At 38.0% G+C, this 20,674-nt stretch overlaps 2 protein-coding genes across 4 annotated transcripts in view; one reads left to right on the forward strand and one right to left on the reverse strand.

Annotated features, from left to right (window-relative positions):
* LOC133551686 (fibroblast growth factor 1-like) overlaps positions 1-20,674 on the reverse strand; it is an 819,097-nt gene that overhangs the window by 151,164 nt on the left and 647,259 nt on the right. The window lies entirely within an intron of this gene.
* Positions 1-20,674, forward strand: part of LOC133551681 (rho GTPase-activating protein 26-like) — a 154,647-nt gene that overhangs the window by 131,129 nt on the left and 2,844 nt on the right. For 2 of the 3 annotated variants that reach the window (XM_061898652.1, XM_061898651.1), the window contains exons 20-23: positions 1,607-1,742; positions 5,025-5,208; positions 18,438-18,473; positions 18,539-18,649. In XM_061898652.1, coding sequence (XP_061754636.1) covers positions 1,607-1,742; positions 5,025-5,208; positions 18,438-18,473; positions 18,539-18,649 — 467 coding nt within the window. The remainder of the gene's footprint in view (positions 1-1,606; positions 1,743-5,024; positions 5,209-18,437; positions 18,474-18,538; positions 18,650-20,674) is intronic. The other variant, XM_061898653.1, reaches the window with a different exon arrangement.

Genomic DNA, 20,674 nt, shown 5'->3' on the forward strand with positions numbered 1-20,674 from the left:
AAAAGAACATTTAAACAACAATTTTCTATTGTATATATTTTATTTAAACAAAATATAACTGTTGTCATAGACCTAAGCCATACTGATAATAAAAGGAAAACCACTCGAAGAAAAAATATACTGTCAATGTTCTGGTTCAGTCTCATGGGAAAATGTGTTATCTAATGTTCAATCTCGTCTCCTGAGATAAAGCTGAGCTTCTCATATTGGTATCATCCATCCATCCATTTCCTACTGCTTATTCCCTTTCTATCTCAGTTACAATCGGGCGGAAGGCACCGTACACCCTGGACAAGTCGCCATCTCATCGCAGGGCCAACACAGATAGACAGACAACATTCACACTCACATTCACGCTGTGGGTCAATTCTCCTAAGGCTCCTTAGGACCAAGAGATGAGCTAAAACGATGCAATACATGACAAGGGAGGCTAGGTTGAAATAAATGTTTATAATAACCAAAAATGAAAAAGTAAAAACAGGGCTGAGCGGGAAAAAATATTATCACAAGTTTTAAATCTCTAGATTAACTTTGGGTCTTAATGTCGAAAAAAAAAAAAAAAACATTTTATTTTTGTATGCCCTTTGTCAAAGAAAGGCCTGTTTTTCTTGACAAAAACACAAAATATGCAATATTTTCCTCTGAAAAATGTAACATTTGATGTGAAGTCATTGAAGCCTTAAAAATATCTATCATTCATAAGAAAATGTATTTTAATTATATATTTTTTCAAGCCAAGACAGTTTGAAAAAAATCTCAGTAAAATTCAATTACATCATACATTTCTTTTGTATTTCAGCACTTAAGTCTCTAAATCAACTTCAGATCCATCTGTCAATTGCAAGTTGTGGTTTTTTTTAAATGTGTTTGTTTTATTCCCTTTTTGTCAAATAAAAATTTTTTTTATATGGCTAACCCACAAAATATTTCAAAGTGGAATATTTAATCTGAAGTAACTGGAGCCTTCAATAGGTCAATGATTCATAACGTTGATTTTGATTAATTATACATTTTTGAGCAATGACCGTTTTAAAGAAGAAAAAAAAATAAACAACCTGCATGGCAACTTTGTGTTATTAGAGTCAACATTTCAACTTTTTCTTGTTACATTTCACCTGTTTGGTCGTTTTTTTTTAACTTTTTAATGTTTTTTTAATAGTAATTTTAGACTGTGTCACGGGCCGTAAAAGACCATTTGGACACCCCTGACTTCGACCATACCCAAAGAACATAACACTGACACTGTAAGATGTCATTTCAGTTTTAATTTTTTTATTATTTTATCGGGCCAATCAAGTTTTTATTCTCTTATTCTGTTCCATACGTGATAATGGGTAGAAGGGCATTTCTGGTATTAAACTTCTACTTTGATAGACATCATTGCTGTACTGTCCTGATTGGGTATTATCCCCACAAATCGAAACAATGGTATTGTAACATTTGCAGCTATTGTATGTTTTCATGTTATTAATTTAGTTTTAACTACGTTTGATGTTCTTTTTAGAACAAAATACATACAATGTATTTAATTTCAGCTTTTACAATAGGCATACTAAAGACCATCGAGATCTGCAGGTTGTTTGACGACATGCACTCGTTTGTGTAGATATTCAAGGACATGTCGACGACTTTAACCAACGCGCAAGCCAACCTCTCCAGAAGAAAGAGCAGTGAGAGTAAACCTGTGTCCTGCAGTGAAAGGCCACTCACACTCTTCCAGACACCAACACATTCCCTCAAAGGTGAGCGTGATTCTTCCCTACGAATCTTACCTTTTTTTTTTTTTCACAGCCGTGGTGTTATCCTGTTTTTTTACAAGGAAAAAAACATTTTATGCCTGCAAAATAAATCACTACAAAACAGTTTCGAGGTTAAGAAAACTGAATACTTTACCTAAGCATGGCACATTATGAAAGGAAAAAATATTAAAAATATTTCCAAAACACAGTGGAACCTCTATTGTAAAAAAAAAACTTAATTATTTTTTTGTTTTTTTTTATTAATCAATCCCCCCAAAAAAATACTCAACAATACCATAATAATGCAATCCAATTCTAAAACCAAACCCGACCCAGCAGCATTCAGAATTGCAATAAACGGAGCAATTGAGATTGGTTCGCAAATAGAAAAGTTTGTATATTGCAGCAATTTCCTCCATAAGAAACAATGTAAACATGAATGTGTTCCAGCCTCAACAAAAAGTCATATTTTTGAAAAGTTTGCACACTTTGAACACAATATAAAGCATTATGCAGTACTGTATATTAAACAAACATAACAAGGGGGCAATGAAACAATGTTCTATTAATTAACAAAGCCAAAACCACAACTAGCTCAACTGTCCTCATTTGCAGCCGCGAGTCACTAGCCCTGTGGTGCACTCAGTTTGAAATCATAAAACTACTGTACTTAACTTTAACAGCCACATAACTACAATAATTAGGAATACAAAATAAAATCCAACTTACTTTATTGGTCAATCTTCTTTATGTTCCGTCGAAGAGAGGAGGGAGGAGGCAGTGTCGACTGTCAACAGCTAGGGATGGGCATTGTTCACGTTTCGACCGATACGGTACTTTTGGTTCATGTCTTATCATATTTTTTTTAATAATAATATGGATTTTTTGAGCTGAAAATATCTGTTGTCTAATTGTTATTTATTTATTTATTTATTTAGTTTTTGTTTGAGTCTTGTTTATCGTACTTATTATAAAGTAGACATTGCATACATTTGCAATTACTGGAAGTTAAATCACAGCACATACTAAAACGCTTCTAAAACTCTTTTCGGAGGTGGAAGGGTCTTAGTCAGGTATAGTAGTTCTATATCGGCTGTGTATGCGGTTTCTGTATCAGCTGACATTCACAGACAGACCACGTCCCCTCAACCCTTCCTGACAGCTACGCTTTGTCGAAAGAGAACCGGCTCCAACTCAATGAGAGAGTTCGCAAAATATCTCTATGGAAACATGTTTCTATGAACACTGTCACGTTTGATTCCCCGTACTACTTTGCTACTCCATTGTCTTCTTGAGTAATCGGTGTGTAGCAGGCAGCAGCAGTGTTTCCCTTTTTGCCGCCATGGTGCCATATTCTCCCTCTTCTTCCTCCTCCTGTGATGTTTTCCCCTATCCGCTTCTATTTTCACATTAATCGGACACTTCCATTGTACGAGAGACAGCATTGTGGTTTTGGGGTAAACTTGGCAGACACGTCGGCGCTTGTGATTGAGCAGCTGTTTAACAGTACGTCGGCGCCATAGTAGTTTTTGTCCAAAAGTCGCCATAGTGGTCTGTCCAAAACAAACCTTTTGCCGTCGCACAACACAGAACAAAAGTAGGGGACACTTGAAAAAAAACCCTAATTGACATAAGAAAAGGCAGCAGCACGAGTAGCCAGCCGAACCAGAAGCATGCACGTGCAATAAAAGTACCGAAACATGGCACCGTGTGGTTTTACGTGAATCGATACCCGGTAGTACCGATGGAATTCGATCGGTGCCTGTAAAAGTACCTAATTTGTTAACCATCCCTATCAACAGCACTGTAGATACTTCCAGAAAACCACACATCGCTTGTCAGTTACTTCCTTTGGACTCATATCAATCTAGCTTATCTAGCAAAAAAACATTTAAACACACACAAAGTAGCAAGTAGTACAGTAGCTAAAGACTGAATGAGCACAGGAGATTGATCAACCCGCCCACAATAGATGTGCTGCCGTGCACAAAATGGCTGTGCTTTGAGGCACACAATTGGTGGATGAATTGTTTGTACACTGAGAAAAGGTTTGGACATCAAAGCATATTTTTAATTTGTCTATGGTCCGTAAATCAAAAACTGCCTACAATTAGGGGTTTGTAAATTAAAGTTCCACTGTGGTTCTAAACTCAAAACATATTGTCCAATTGGAAGTAATGTAAACTGAAGAAGGCTCAACCTAGGGCTGGGCGATATATCGATATATCGCGGGTTTGTCGCTGCGATATAGGAAATTACTATATCGTAATATTCGAGTATACGTTCTCACGCAGGACTTTTAGTTGCAGGCGTACACTTCAGGCTCTCCTCGCTCTTTCCTGTCTCTCCTCGCTCTTTCCTGTCTCTCCTCGCAGACAAGTAGGCGCACATTCGTCACAAACTGTCAACGTCACATACACGTCCTCACAGAGCAGAGAGCTAGCGGCTTGGCTAACGTTAGCTGCTAACGTAGCCGTACGAGAGGAAGATGCTACGGATCTGGTAACAAATGAAGGAAGACTTAATTCCCAAGAAAAACAGCAGGGTTTCCATCATCTGGCGGTGGTTCGGCTTCAAGTGGGAATATGTCGAACAGAAAAACGTAATTTGTCAAGTGTGGGGGGGAAAAGCGTTGCTATAAAAAGTAGCATTACTGCTAATATGTAGCATCGTTTGTAAAGTCACTTACTAGAGAATGAAGAGAATTTCATAACCTTAGTAACATACCACATAGTGAAGGATGAATACCATTTGATTTCCTATTATGCAGGTCATTTTTATTTGACACTTAAAATGTCTCTGACAATCTTGTAATTTATGTTTTGGAAATGACTTGAATGTTTGTGCCATTGCTTGATAACTTTAATAAATATACTTTTGGTCAATTGACTTAGTTGTGATTTCCCTCTCTGCATGAAAGTTTAAAAGTAGCATATATGAACGCAGTATGAAGAAGAATGTTTTAATGTACACACATAGAATCATCATACTGCTGTGATTATATGCATCAAGTGTTCATTCAAGGCCAAGGCAAAATATTGTAATATATATCGTATATCACGATATGGCCTAAAAATATTGCGATATTAAATAAAGGCAATATCGCCCAGCCGTAGCTCAAACGTATTAATTTATGAATCGTACATCGAGGTCCAATTTTAGCTTTGAAATAATAAAACAAAACTACTCACCTTTTATTGAAAGTTAGGACCCACAGTATTGATTTGGGACTGAATTGCACATATTTTCCACTCCTTGATAACAAATCAACATTGATTGGTGAAGGTGAGAAGAGGAACAGTGTCGTCGTCGCCTCGATGGGAGAGCAGCAGGCGGCTGCCAACTGCAGCAGCAGCAGCAGCAGTGGTGGCAGCAGCAGCAGCAGCAGTAGCCAAGGTCGAACGCCCAGACGCCGCCTGATCAGCAACGACGGAGAACACGACACCCGGCAGATCCGGCCCAGCTCGCTGTGAGTGCCGAGAAACCGACCGTTCCACAATTTCCAGACAGCGTGTGGCTAGTTTAGCGCAGGACAGCTTCTATTTTTCACAGCCTTAAACTTGTCAGAGAAGAAATATGCAAAGGTGTGACACCAACAACACTGTTCATTTGCCCAATCCAATTTGTCATGCAGTGCTGCTTACAGCCACCGGGGGGCCAAATTTTTACGGCAACTAGGAATTGCTAAGATTTGCTGTGACCAGCTTTAGGGTTTTCTTTCTTTTTTCATGAGCATTTCATATCGTCCACAGAATCGTTCACAATTCACAAGCACCGTTTGCCTCGACGCTACAATTTATTTGTGGCCGTGCTGGTTAATTTGACGTAATCGTCAAATAGTTCCTGTCCTGTTCTGCAAACCTTAAATTTTAATTTGTCCATGTTTTGTTTATTATTATAAACATACATCACCTGCAAGGTGAAGTGTTACCTTCCTGTATGGCAAAGTAAAACATTAAAAAAAATTCCCTTTAAAAAAAAAAAAATACATGCAAAAATGTAATTATTTTACTTGTGGTGGTCAGCCTTCCATCCAGCCATCCAACTTATTTGACTTATCCAAAGTTGGGTCGCGGGGGCAGCAGCCTAGGCAGAGAAGCCCGGACTTCCCTCTCTCCAGCCACTTCATCCAACTCTTCCCAGGGGGATTACCAGTGTTAATTTTGACAACAGTTTTTAATTTAGTTTTAGTCAGTCTTTTGACAAAACATTTTAGTTTCAGTCATATTTTAGTCATCTGAACTGATGTAGTTTTAGTCGACTAAATTCCTCAACATTTTAGTCGACTAAAACTACGGTAAATTTTATCAACTGCAGTATAAAGTATAGTGCATATTTGAAGTTGTCTTGAAACCATTTCAATGGAAGTTATTGTATCAATAGGTACATTTCACACTAACATTACAGTGGTATTATTTTAGCTGAAATTGAGCATTTTTTTTTCAAATGTTTAATATATGACTAAAATTGTCATAAGAAGAAACAAACTAGTTGTTATTAGAGAAGCATAAGAAACAAAGTTAAGAATTTACCTTGTGGACAAATCAAGTTTGTGTAAATATAAGTCTATATTGAGTGTGCACAATAATTGGCATCTTGTCCACTGTCGCGTGTAAATGCAGCGAGCAGTGATATAAAACAAGTGTATACATGTCTCACATAGCTGTCTTTCTTTGTGTGAGCTTGGAAATAGGCCAATCAGCTGTTTTGGCTTTTCAAGTTGTGCAATTAACTAAACAATGTGCCATGTATATTGATTAAAGTGCACTATCCAGGTATCTTTCTTATTAAAGTGGCAGACAAGCTCACCCATGGTGTACAAAAAGACAAGCTCGCCCATGGTTTACAACATAAGTAGTGGTAGAGTAAGCGGTCTTGCTCCTGTGCTACTGTCTTTAATAGTAACAGTAATTCCGTGCAGTATGAGTAATTTCGAAATATTAGCTTTGGCCTACTTACTGTTGTGTATATGTGTGGATGGTTAGCCTGCAGACAGTGTGTCCATATGTCCTGTCTTTATTGTAGGTGTAGAAAACATATTTTATGAGATTTTCATATCACGTTATTGTGACCAAAATTATCACGGTTATTATTCTTGTGGTATTGTTGGAAAATATGTAGCTACACTGAAAGCTTTCAACTACAAAATTTACGATAATGGCTTTTTTGCCGATATTGCGATATTGTCCAACTCTTAATTACTGATTCCAATATCAACCGATACCGATATATAATGTTGTGAAATTAACACTTTATTATGTCTACTTTTGTTGTGATGCCCCGCTGGATGCATTAAACAATGTAACAAGGTTTTCCAAAATAAGATAACAACTTCAACTCAAGTTATGGAAAAAAGTGCCAACATGGCACTGCCGTATTTATTATTGAAGTCACAAAGTGCATTATTTTTTTTTAACACGCCTCAAAAGAGCATCTCGCAACTTGGGACGTGCTCTCCCTGAGATAAACCTGATACCTAATACAACTATGGGAAATACTATATTATATATACAATAACATAGTCCTCCTTAAGTGCAGGACTGCCTTCTATACTGTGTAACAGGAAATTATAAACTGGGCTCAACCTGCCCTGCTCTAACGTATTTGTATGAGTAACAAAAATGTGCTGCAAGCGAGTGGTGAGTGCTTGAAGTGGCCTACCAGTCAGTCAGCGCTTCTGAAATGCTGCGTTGAGACAGGGCACCTCCGTTAACTGCAAGCTGCAAAGTGCGCGCCATGCAGGACAGACTAGCCACACCAAACTCCACCGTAGGTTTTACCATATTGCGTGGGCTTTCACCCTGGGGTGGTTTTTGTTGTATTTTTGTTTTTTCTCTGCGCATTCTTTAAGCGACAACTGTGTGGCACTACTTTTTCGGTGTCTGCTTTTCATCCATCTTCCGCTTGTATTCATCTTGTATCTCTTTATGATTCTGAAGAGGTGGGAGATCAAATTGCTTGTATTAAAGGAAGACGTCTTGGTTCCTCCCCCCATAACCAACTTTTTGCAGTCATTTTTTTTATCCGTCAGAGACACTTTAAAATAATCCCAAACCATAGACATGGTGTTGTTAGTCAGTCACCGAGCGGGCTGGCTTATTAGCCACGGCTACAGCACCGGCATCAACACACTCTTGTTGTTATGCTGCGCTTGCGGCGGTTTGATGAGGTCATCAAGCGTTGACAGTAAACCTCTCATGCTGCAGTCGTGCTGCAACTCCTGTGTTGTGTGCGGAAGAGGGAAGAGGGTAGAGGGGAGGGGCTGCTGACTGGGAGACTCCTCTGCTCTGTACTTCTCCCTTCGTCCGTGTTTTACCGGATATGTACCGCTCCGTACAGCAGCCTTTTAAAAAGTCATTTATTTTACTTTTTTATACCAATCATTTCCGATATTACATTTTAGAGCATTTATCGGCTAATGATATTAGCCGGCTGATATTATCGGACATCTCTACTTTCATTCAAGGTATTTTTTAAATCTAGAATAAAATAAATACTGTTAGAAAAGCCACTATTTTGCATGTTGTGTTTCTTATGCTTCACCAATATGCTACAAAGATGGTAGTCCTTCTGACTGGACCCCTTTGTCATTTATCCCCCCACCTTGCTCCCACATGGTACCGTGATTGGATAGATTCCTAACTTGTCCCACTCGCCTAACGACACTAAATTGGCCCTAGTGTGTGATTGTGAGTGTGAATGTTGTCTATGTTGGCCCTGCGATGAGGTGGCGACTTGTCCAGGGTGTAGCCCGCCTTTCACCCAAATGCAGCTGGGATAGGCTCCAGCACCCCCCGTCACCCCGAAAGGGACAAGCGGTAAAAATGGATGCATGGATGGATTTCGTCTCTGTCAACATTTTGTTTCTCATTTTCTTTTGTCGACGAAATTGTCAAGTCATTTTGTCATTTTATTCGTCGTGTGTTTGTTGTGATTTGTTATCCTATTTTAATCATGGAAAAATAGGTGGAAAAAATGTTAGTCAACAAAATTAACACAAGCCGCCACAAGTAAATAAATGTAACGTGTGGGAAATACCTGGCCGTTGCACATTTGCAGAAAGTGAGTAAAAAGCATATAAACAAAATAAGTACAGTACAGGCCAAATGTTTGAACACACCCTCTCATTCAATGCGTTTTCTTTATTTTCATGACTATTTACATTTTAGATTGTCATTGAAGGCATCAAAACTATAAATGAACATATGTGGAGTTATGTACTTAACAAAAAAGGTGAAATAACTGAAAACATGTTTTATATTCTAGTTTCTTCAAAATAGCCAACATTTGCTCTGATTACTTTTTCGCACACTCTTGGCATTCTCTCGATGAGCTTCAAGGGGTAGTCACCTGAAATGGTTTTCACTTCACAGGTGTCCTTGAAGCTCGTCGAGAGTATGCCAAGAGTGTGCAAAGCAGTAATCAGAGCAAAGGGTGGCTTTTTTGAAAAAAAAAAAAAAAAATAGAATATAAAACATGTTTTCAGTTATTTCACCTTTTTTTGTTAGGTACATAACTCCCCATGTGTTCATTCATAGGTTTGATGCCTTCAGTGACTAATCTACAATGTAAATATAATCATGAAAATAAAAAAAACGCATTGAATGAGGTGAAGGTGTTTCCATACATTTATAAGAAATAAAATGTTCCTCCGTCCCTCCTTTTTGTTGAAATGTCGCAAGAAAGACAGAGCTACCTGGTCCTCTTTGACATTAGCAATGCGTGCTTTCATGTCTGCAAAAGTCTCTTCACTAAAGTTGTCACTACTGGCTTTTTTGACAACTAGTATCGACAGTGGTCTGATAACTCACTAAATATAATGGCAAAATTAGCAACACTAATGATCCCTCCTGTTGCATCCTCTTATTCTCTGGCTGACCAGCTGTGAGCAAGGACAAACAGCTAGCACCAATCTAATTGTGGCAGTCCGAGTTGATGAATGAATGTATAGGAAACTTGTCGTTTTGTAGGGATTCTGTATTCATGTTTTAACAGTATTTCATCTAATATAGCAAAAACTTAAAATTCAAGCATTTGCTATTGTATGTTTACTTTAAAACAATGGTAGTTACTAGATAAATGCGCTTTTTGTAGGGAAATAACTTTCTTGTCTGTGGTTTGGGGTGCTTTACATAAGCTGCATAAGGACAGATGCAGAAGGGAAAATATAGCTTTTATGGAGCTTACCAGAATTTGGTCAGATGTATTGAGTTAACTGATTTGTTCTCCTCTGAGAGGGCTGATATTGTGCTTTTTTTATGTTTGGCATTTAAAAACCAAAAAAAACAGATGAAGTTGAATAAAGAAAAATAAACTTAAAAAAACAATCACATGCATGAAAAGGGATTGAAAAAATGAAATATCCATGGCAACGTAAAGGCCTTGTGAGTCATCAGGTTCCAATGTGCTCTTCTACCTCCAGCAAACATAATAGGTGTGACAATTTTTAGACTTTTTCTCCGAGTTATGTAAGAAGTCTTTAAAACATCAGCTATCAAGCATGGCAAGATTAGATTTTCCAGAAGCCCTGTGGATAAGAAAATATAGAGAGCCAACTTCCGTTCAGCGAGCTGGTCCGCTCTAAATGAAATTTACGTCTAATGAGTTCCTTCATGAGGCCGGCGGGCCACAACACACATGTCATGAGTGCTGCTTTGTGCTCACACTTGGATCCTGGGAGCAACACCCAGAGAGGAGTCTCATTATTCCACATGATGAAACTGCTGCTTGGCCATCTAGAAAATATGTAAAAAGTTTTATGTTGTAAAGTGAATGAAAACGCTCAACTGGCTCAGATGTTTTACACCTACACACTTACTGGTTGTTTTAATTAAGGCCTCTTTGCACTCTACCTTTTTTGTTGGAAGTGTTCAGGTAAAAACAAAAATGGTTGTTAGTGTATTTTACTAAAATAAATATTTTATTTTCAATATACAGCACATTGTATTATGTTGCTTTGAATGGAATTGCGCCCCCCGGCTAAAATGGCCACCAGGTAGGCACATCAGATACATTGCTGCTGCAGTGAACCTATGTATATCTAGTTGGTAGGGTTGTACGGTATACCAGTATTCGTATAATATGCAGTGTTTCCCACATCTATTTGTGGTGGTGTGGTCGGGCGGCTGGAGGAGGGTGGGGGCTGGCAGCGGCGGAGATGACCAAGAAGAACGTGGAGTTGGAATATAATTACAACACTTTATGTACATATTTATATACATATTTATATAATATTTACATGTTTATATAATATGTAACTACAAGCTCCATTCACAGACAGAGTCCCATTGCTTTTATGAGCGGTCGAGCGAGTCACAAGCCAGGAAAAAAAATGGTTTTTATTTATTTATTTGTATTTTATTTTTTTATTTGTGGCGGCCGTAATTCTTTCGTGGCGGGCTGCCACAAATAAATGAATGTGTGGGAAACCCTAGTATGTTATATAGTAGTATAGTATGTATATTATGTTTATAAACTCATGAAACATGAGGATTTTGAATATGACTAATGTATGATCCTGTAATGACTTGGTATCAGATTGATACCCAAATTTGTGGTATCATCCAAAACTAATGTAATGCATCCAAAAAGAAGAATAAGTGATTACATTTTAACAAAAGTGTAGATAGTACATGTTAGAGGAGAAAGTAAGCAGATATTAACAGTAAATGAACAAGTAGATTAATAATTAACTGTCTACCACTTGTCCTTAATAATTTTGACAAAATAAGAGAATAGAAAATGACACAATATGTTCCTGCATATGTCAGCAGCTAAATTAGGAGCCTTTGTTTGTTTACTTGCTAATAAAAGACAAGTTGTCTTGTATGTTCACTATTTTATTTAAGGACAAACTTTCAATAAGAAACATGTTTAATGTACTGTAAGTTTTTTTGTTAAAATAAATCCAATAATGAAATTTTTTGTGGTCGACTTTATTTAGAAAATATGTTTTTTTTTTTTTTACAGCATATGAATGCACACTGTGTTCAGCGTCCTGATTCGCTAAAGAACTGTAGATGTTAATGTAGATGCTCATATTTGTTTTGCAAATGTATTTTACAAAAGAGAAGTGTGGGATCCTTGTCTTGCCACCTTATTTGTATTTGACTTTATTAAAAGTATTTATATTATTATTTGGTGCAGCATGGCTGGAGCAGGAGGGGAGAGAAAGAGGGAAAAAAGGAAGACAGAGTGGGTAATTGCGGGGACACTAGGGGGATAAAACAGAGAGACAACAACAAACTCAATGAAAACAGAACAGCATCAGCGACTAAGATAGGTACAAATATGATGATAAAATTGATAGCAAAGAAGCAGTTAGTGAAATAAATATTAATAATACAGAAATGACAATGAGCATTATTATATTACGACTGGAGCAAAACATATACCAATAGAAATAACACTATTGATAATGAATAATAACAATAATTACCTCTGTTATCAACAATACAATTGTTTCAAATGCAAAACAATTGTATTTGAAACAATTGTTTTGCATCAATAACTTTTTTATTTCAAGTTATTGATAACTTGAAATAAAAAAGAAAGCACATAAATGGGGGGAAGAAGGAGAAGCGAACTGTTATAGTAACAATAAGTTAAGCTTTGTCTAAGAACATTGTCAATCAATCTTCTTTATGCCATGTGTCACGTACAGTACAGAATGCTTTCAGCTTGCCTATATTATAAAATGGGGCTTCACGGTGGCAGAGGGGTTAGTACGTCTGCCTCACAATACGAAGTTCCTGCAGTCCTGGGTTCAAATCCAGGCTCGGGATCTTTCTGTGTGGAGTTTGCATGTTCTCCCCGTGAATGCGTGGGTTCCCTCCGGGTACTCCGGCTTCCTCCCACTTCCAAAGACATGCACCTGGGGATAGGTTGATTGGCAACACTAAATTGGCCCTAGTGTGTGAATGTGAGTGTGAATGTTGTCTGTCTATCTGTGTTGGCCCTGCGATGAGGTGGCGACGTGTCCAGGGTGTACCCTGCCTTCCGGCCGATTGTAGCTGAGATAGGCGCCAGCGCCCCCCGCGACCCCGAAAGGGAATAAGCGGTAGAAAATGGATGGATTGATGCGAGCATACATATTAGGGGTGTGGGAAAAAATCGATTCAAATACGTTGTGTGATTCAGAATCGATTCTCATTTTTAAAAAAATCTATTTTTTTATTTTTTATTTTTTATTTTTTTATCAATCCAACAAACCACTACACAGCAATACCATAACAATGCAATCCAATTCCCAAACCAAACCTGAACCAGCAACACTCAGAGCTGCAATAAACAGAGCAATTGAGAGGAGACACAAACACGACACAGAACAAACCAAAAGTAGTGAAACAAAAATGAATATTATCAACAATAGTATCAATATTATTTATAATTTCAGCATAGCAGTGATTACAAATCCCTCATTGACATTATCATTAGACATTTATAAAAAAAAAAAAAAGAACAATAGTGTCACAGTGGCTTACACTTGCATCGCATCTCATAAGCTTGACAACTCACTGTGTCCAATATTTTCACAAAGATAAAATAAGTCATATTTTTGGTTCGTTTAATAGTTAAAACAAATTTACATTTTTGCAATCAATTGATAAAACATCTTCCTTTATAATTATAAAAGCTTTTTTTTTCAAATCTACTACTCTGCTAGCATGTCAGCAGACTGGGGTAGATCCTGCTGAAATCCTATGTATTGAATGAATACAGAATCGTTTTGAATCGGAAAAAAATCGTTTTTTAATCGAGAATCGCGTTCAATCGAAAAAATCGATATATTCTCGAATCGCGACCCTGAGAATCGATATTGAATCAAATCGTGGGACACTCAAAGATTCGCAGCCCTAATGCATATACTGTATAAGTGAATTATATTTATATATAAGTGAAGTGAATTATATTTATATAGCGCTTTTCTCAAGTGACTCAAAGCGCTTTACATAGTGAAACCCAATATCTAAGTTACATTTAAACCAGTGTGGGTGGCACTGGGAGCAGGTGGGTAAAGTGTCTTGCCCAAGGACACAACGGCAGTGACTAGGATGGCGGAAGCGGGAATTGAACCTGCAACTCTCAAGTTGCTGGCACGGCCACTCTACCAACCGAGCTATACCGCCCCACTATATAGTATTGTAAATGAAAAAAAACCCCATAATGAGTTAAAAAAAAACAACCTGTAAACAAAAATGTATTCACTGTAAATGAAAAAAAAAAATCATAAATAAAAAAACACATCGTGTAAACAAAAAAATATATAATGAACGAAAACACATATAAAAACAAATTTCACATACAGCTGGTATTTTTTGGAACGTAACCCCACCGTCAAACAAGGGAACACTGTATATGTATAACATAACTATTTACCCTGCAAAACAAAAATGAATAAAATAGTTGGTGCTGATTTTTTTTTTTTCAAAATGAGGAAGTCAGGATTATGGTTTCAATAAGCACATTTTGTAGTACAGTGTTCAAAACATGATACTGATAAAGCATGTCTTCTCGGTCGGCATCGGAGTGTGTGCTCACACGGGCAGGTGGGGTGTAGTTTTTCCTTTTTAATTTCATGAAAAAAAACTGCTTCAGAAGCGAGTGGCTTTAAAGCGGAGGTTGCTGGTGGAGGGTATAACAACTTGATTCATTCTCTTGCGTTTCCATTCCTCATCCTCACTGTACATGTCATTAGGGACAACTGTCTACTTGGTTACTATAGTGAAAGCAGCAAATGAGACGGATGTACGATGGTTTGTGTGGGTGTGTTCCACTGTAGCGGACTGAGCCATAAAAGACATCACTTTGATCCAATCAGCTTCCTTGGAAAATTGTCTTCACCTGAGATTAATTCTGAATCTCTTGTTAATGTTCAAGTAGAGGAAATGATACAGTTGAAGAAGTCTGGTAAAGTAACCCACTGTGAAGGACAAGGGCAACGGGGTTGAAGTTACGTCTTGCTGATAACTGGTAGCTTCTCATTCAGCATGTCCACCGCACATACGATGCACTCACTGTCACTGACACTGTGGGATCGATAGGCCTCCACAGACCAGGTGTCTGATAGAAAGTCACGAAGTGATCTCATCTAAAAATGTCAGGGAAGCATTAAAAGGTGAAGAACGTGTTCAATTAAAAATAGTTGATACAATAATGCATATGCTAAGTGAAGTGGAGCCTCTTGCTGCTTAATCTCTGACAAGATAATTGGTCCCATTTGTAACCGTGGAAGAAAAATGAAAAAGAAATCATGCAAATTCGAAACCTTTTTAGAACAAAATGATTAGCAACTTTTGTTTGATGGAGAATAATTTTAATTCAATGTGCAGAAAACACGGTGGAAGAGGGGTTAGTGTGTCAGCCTCACAATACGAAGGTCCTGCAGTCCTGGGTTCAATCCCAGGCTCGTGATCTTTCTGTGTGGAGTTTGCATGTTCTCCCCGTGAATGCGTGGGCTTCCTCCCACTTCCAAAGACATGCACTTGGGGATAGGTTGATTGGCAACACTAAATCTGCCCCTAGTGTGTGAATGTGAGTGTGAATGTTGTCTATCTGTGTTGGCCCTGCGATGAGGTGGCGACTTGTCCAAGGTGTACCCCGCCTTCCGCCCGATTGTAGCTGAGATAGTCGCCAGCGCCCCCCGCGACCCCAAAAGGAATACGCGGTAGAAAATGGATGGATGGCAGAAAACAATTCAAAATACATACAAGTAATGAATAAAATGAAAAAATGAATGATTTGTACCTTTGGCAAAGACCAAGATGAAAAAGGGGGGCAAGAGAGAGCCGCACGGATGCCACTTTCCTATTTTGCGCCGTGTTTTTTCCTGAATTCAAAAGAAAATGGACAACTTTGTGAATTACAAATAATCATATGCTATAAAAGAATACAAAGTACTTTATTGATCCCTGGGGAAGAATCAGAAAATGTAACATTTGAACACTATGAACATTGAAGTTAAGTAGGAGTATCACTGGAGGAGAAGGCCTCTAACATGTTACACACAGCGAGCAAGCCAGTAGCAGGCATTCTAATGGCTCAGTTTAACTATCTTAAAACAACAGAAGTGCTTAGTAAAGGTTAAGAAGTCACGATGGAAACATGTTACATCAGAAAGTAAGCAGTTATGAAGAGGAAATTAATTAGTAGATTATTGTTGGTGTGTCAGCATTGTCTCAGCCAGTACATGACACATAAGAGGCGGGAAGATCGATCTATAAATTGGTTGTGTCGATAGCAATGGTAATATCGATACAAAAATTTTTAGGGCAATATTTTATTCTTGAATATTTTTCTTGTTTTTGTTAATATTTACAAACGATATAATTTTTTGGACCCAGGAGGACTTGAAGGACAAAAAGTACAGGATTTAAATGAGTAGTAGTAGATATTAGTTTTGTTTTTGTTTAGGGATTGTGTACTATTAAGTTTGTATTAATCAAACAATTGTTTGTTGACATTCTTAAACTGTCAATAGCACTCACAATAAATAAATGGAAACATTTTGTAGTTAATACATGTATGATTATTGGCCGATCTCACTCATGGACGATTGTATCGGCATGGGTAGAATATATCCCTATTCGGAACATCCTTAGTTTTTTTGTTTCTGTTAAAAATAATTTTAAACAGTTCTGATTTTTTAATATATTTTTTTTTAAATAGGTAAATAACTAAATTGTACACCTTTAGGAAAAAACTAATAATTGCCTGCCCAGGTTATAACATCTTGAGCTGTAGTCACAAATTTTGATGACATTTGCACTCTCAAAGTTAAAGAAACAGTTCCTCGATGTTAGGATGCAAATGTGAAAGCAAGAAATGACTAACTTTAATGACGAGGGCAAAATCTGAAGGTAATTAGCATATGCTTGCATTTGTTAACCTTCTTTTTAAAGGGAAACTTCACTTTTTTAGGAATTTTGCCTATCGTGGACAAAAAGACAAAAAGTTTGTATTTTTGCATTCTAACTTGTCATAATCTGCTCGTTCTTGGTGGCTAGCAATGCTAAAAGTGATTCTTTAATCACTTTAAAAATGCAACCAAAAACCGTCAACAATATTTCATTTACGTTCTGTAACCTGTATAATAACCAAGCTGGAGCAACATTGTTATTGTGAGCAAACACTGAGGAACTGTGTTTCTAGCGTAGTAACACATTGTCTTGGGACGACATGCTTTAGAGGTAAGTTAGCTTCTACGTCTGCAGCTGAATGCCTTTTGAGTTTGATACAATCAGTACTGACTGAAAAACCTGACCAATCATCTGTAAAGTATTAATTCTCATTTCATGTTTTGTTTGTACACAGCCAGCTCGGTAGTTTATGTAGTGTAGTTGTCATAAAAAGCATGATGTGCTGCATGTATCACGATCCATATTATAGTGACTTACTTTAAGTTGACTTTGTTTAAACACGCTATTTATGTCCATATAGATTGACTCCAAATTCCACATTTGCATTGTCAATTCAAGAAGATTCTCACTCTTTCGGCTTCTGTCTGCTCTCAACATTTCACACACTCTTCGGGCTCGCTCCTATAACCAGCAGTTCATCCATCCTCTGTATATTCAGCTTCAAAAAGATAAGGTGTGACTCATTTGTCCAAATCCATCCATCCATCAATTTTCTACCGGTTATTCTCTTTTGGGGTCGCGGGGGGCGCTGGCGCCTATCTCAGCTACAATTAGGCGCAAGGCGGGGTACACCCTGGACAAGTCGCCACCTAGTCGCGGGCCAACACAGATAGACAGACAACATTCACACTCACATTCACACACTAGGGCCAATTTAGTGTTGCCAATCAACCTATCCCCAGGTGCATGTCTTTGGAAGTGGGAGGAAGCCGGAGTACCCGGAGGGAACCCACGCATTCACGTGGAGGACATGCAAACTCCACACAGAAAGATCTTGAGCCTGGGATTGAACCCAGGACTGCAGGACCTTCGTATTGTGAGGCAGACTCACTAACCCCTCTTTCACCGTGAAGCCCTAAACATCGTCAGTTTATTCGGCTTCAAAAAGATAAGGTTGTGACTTCTCATTTGTCCAAAAATAGTCGTCTTTGTTGTGTGTTATTAATTAAGTCTGCCATAAATAGAACACACAATCCATTTGTTTACCGAAGTAAGAACTTGTTGGAAGTGCGTTGCTATGGAAACAGCAATAAATACACTCCGGAAAGAAGTTCCGATAATGATTAAATGAGCAAAATACGGTAAATATTGTACATGTTACATATTGTTATGAACGTGTCGGTTACTACATTAAATATAAACTTGCAGTGTGTATATAAAACGTTGAGGGCGGGTTTTAAAGTTATTTTAGAAGTATTTGAAAGCTACAACGATGATTCTTACTAGCCGCATTTTGCAAGCGTTTTTGATCATCTTTAAAATCCTATATAAAAAACACATACTCTTGTCTCCAAGGAATGTGAACAACAGGCAAAATTCCCCAAAAAAAGCAGTTCCCCTTTAACATTCTGAGTTTTTTAAGTGTATAAAAAAGCCAGCAACATTTACGTTTCTGTCACGAAAAAGTCAAATCTTGTCATATATTTCTCGTTGAGGCTTCTTATGTCATTGCAATAAATGTTCTTTACTGGATGTGTCACATGACATCACGCACAGCGTTGGTTTGAAGTACGGGGATTAGTCGCTGGATATAAAATTGTTTGTTGTTTGGTGTTTTCAGGTTGAACCCCAAAAGCACCCCAAAAGCACCAGCCTGGTAAATAAGTTACTGTTGATGTATGGTGGCTCTGTGCTGTGTGTAATACTGCCCTTGTCCCTCAGTGCACGATCCTCTAGTCCGAACTCACTGCGCTCTCCGTCCTGGCCCATGTTCTCGGCACCGTCCAGTCCTCAGCCGATATCCTCAGCCTCCAGCGACTCTTCTCCTATTAGGTTTGTTCGCCACGTGTTCACCTTTGAAGACCTCAGGGGTTCCATCTCAGCATGTCAACCATGGACATAAATGTGCCATTTCTTGAGGCTCCAAGGTGTACACTGGCAAATAAGTCCTTTCTGGAGGATAATTCATGTGAATAATCTAAAGTTCAAAGAGCTGCCGTGACTTTTGACCTCCATAAAGGACTCACTGCCAGATGCTGTTGTAGATGCACAAAAACAGAAAAAAGTGTTTCTGTGTTCATGTGTCTCAAACCCTAACACCCAAGTGGACTTCATCCTTGATCAAAGTTCAAGCCCCACCCCTGTAATAACCCCAACTATAACCCCCAACCCCGATGTTGACAACTACATTGCCCTTAACTCCATCCCTGACACCAAATCTAAAAGCAACACTTAACACTAAACCTCTCCTTAATTTATACCCAACCCTAACTGGAGGGAAAACCTGGATCATAACCCTAATCCTGACCCAAGACAAAACCATATTCCTAAACCTGGATAAATCCTACCAAAGGTAAAACTCTAATCATAACTATAAAAAAAAAAAAAACGAACCCAAGAAGAAACCTCAACCCTTAACTGTAGATGAACGCTTAATCCTGACCCAAGATAACAACTTGTTCCTAACACTGGGCACAATCCTAACTCTACCAAAGTTAAAACTGTAATCCTAACTCCGCAGGAAAAAACAAACCCAAGGGGAAACACTTGGGTTCGTTTTTTAACTGTAAGTAAATGCCAAATCCTGATCTCAAGTAAAACCTTTTTCCCAACCCTGAATAAAATCAAACAGGTAAACGTCTAATCCTTAATCTATAGAATTCCTTGACTGTAGGGAAATTTGAATCCTAACTCGATAAAAAACAAACGCTAGGGGAAACTCTAGGTAAATGCCTAATCCTGACCCAAGGTAAAACCATATTCCTAATATTGGATAAAATCCTAACCCTCCCGAGGGGAAACTCTAATCCTAACCCTGTAGAACACCTTGACCCCGAAAAACTCCAATTCAAACTCTATTAAAAAAAAAGAAAACTAACCCTTGGGAAAACTCCAACCCTCAACTCTCTAGGTAAATGCTTAATCCTGACCAAAAGTGAAACTATATTCCTAATATTGGATAAAATCTTAACCATACCCAGAGGAAACTCTAATCTTAACCCTGTAGAACACCTTGACTCTAAGGAAACTTTTATTCAAACTCTTAAAAATAAATAACAACCCTTAACCAAATCCTAAACCAGGAAAAACCCCTAACTAACCCTGGATAAAATCTTAACCCAAAGTAAAACCATGTTTTAAGACCTGACTCTATGTAGACTCCTGTTAACTCTATAATACCTTGGATCTACGTAAAACTCTAACCCCAAATGAGAAAAAACATGACCCTAACCCCAAAGTTGTCACCAATGCAAATACTCTCCCCATGACCTTAGCTAAGATCTTACTTCCAACACTTCAACCAAACAAATCTCTGACCCCTAACCCAAAGGGAAACCCTAATCCTGTAGAAAATCTTAACACTAGATAAAACACTAACTTTAGGTAAATGCTTAATATTATAAAACCTGATCAAACCCTGGTTAAAATCCTAACCCTATACTAAACTCTGACTCTGGGGAGACGCTAAACCTAACTCTTTGAAAAACCCTAACCATTGGGGAAACCCCACCCTCATTTTATTTAAACCCTTAATCCTGACCAAAGCTAAAATTAACCCCACTGTAAATCCTAAAGCTCGGAAAAACGCTTATTCTAGATAATCAAAAACCGGAATTTTACCCCAATTTTGACACCAATGCTGACCTTAACCACAATCCTGATCTTAGAAAAGATCCAGATTGAATAACTAATCCTAACTGTAAACCCAACCTAAACCTTGGGTAAAACCCCAACACTAATGGTGACCCTCGGTAACCCAAGATAAAAAAAGCAAAACCTGACTCTAACCCAGACTAAACCCATAATCCTAACCTTTGATAAACTCCTGATTTGGGGAAAACCACTGACACCAACCAA

The sequence above is a fragment of the Nerophis ophidion genome, linkage group LG04 (assembly GCF_033978795.1).
Source record: "Nerophis ophidion isolate RoL-2023_Sa linkage group LG04, RoL_Noph_v1.0, whole genome shotgun sequence".
NCBI classification, from domain to species: Eukaryota; Metazoa; Chordata; class Actinopteri; order Syngnathiformes; family Syngnathidae; genus Nerophis; species Nerophis ophidion.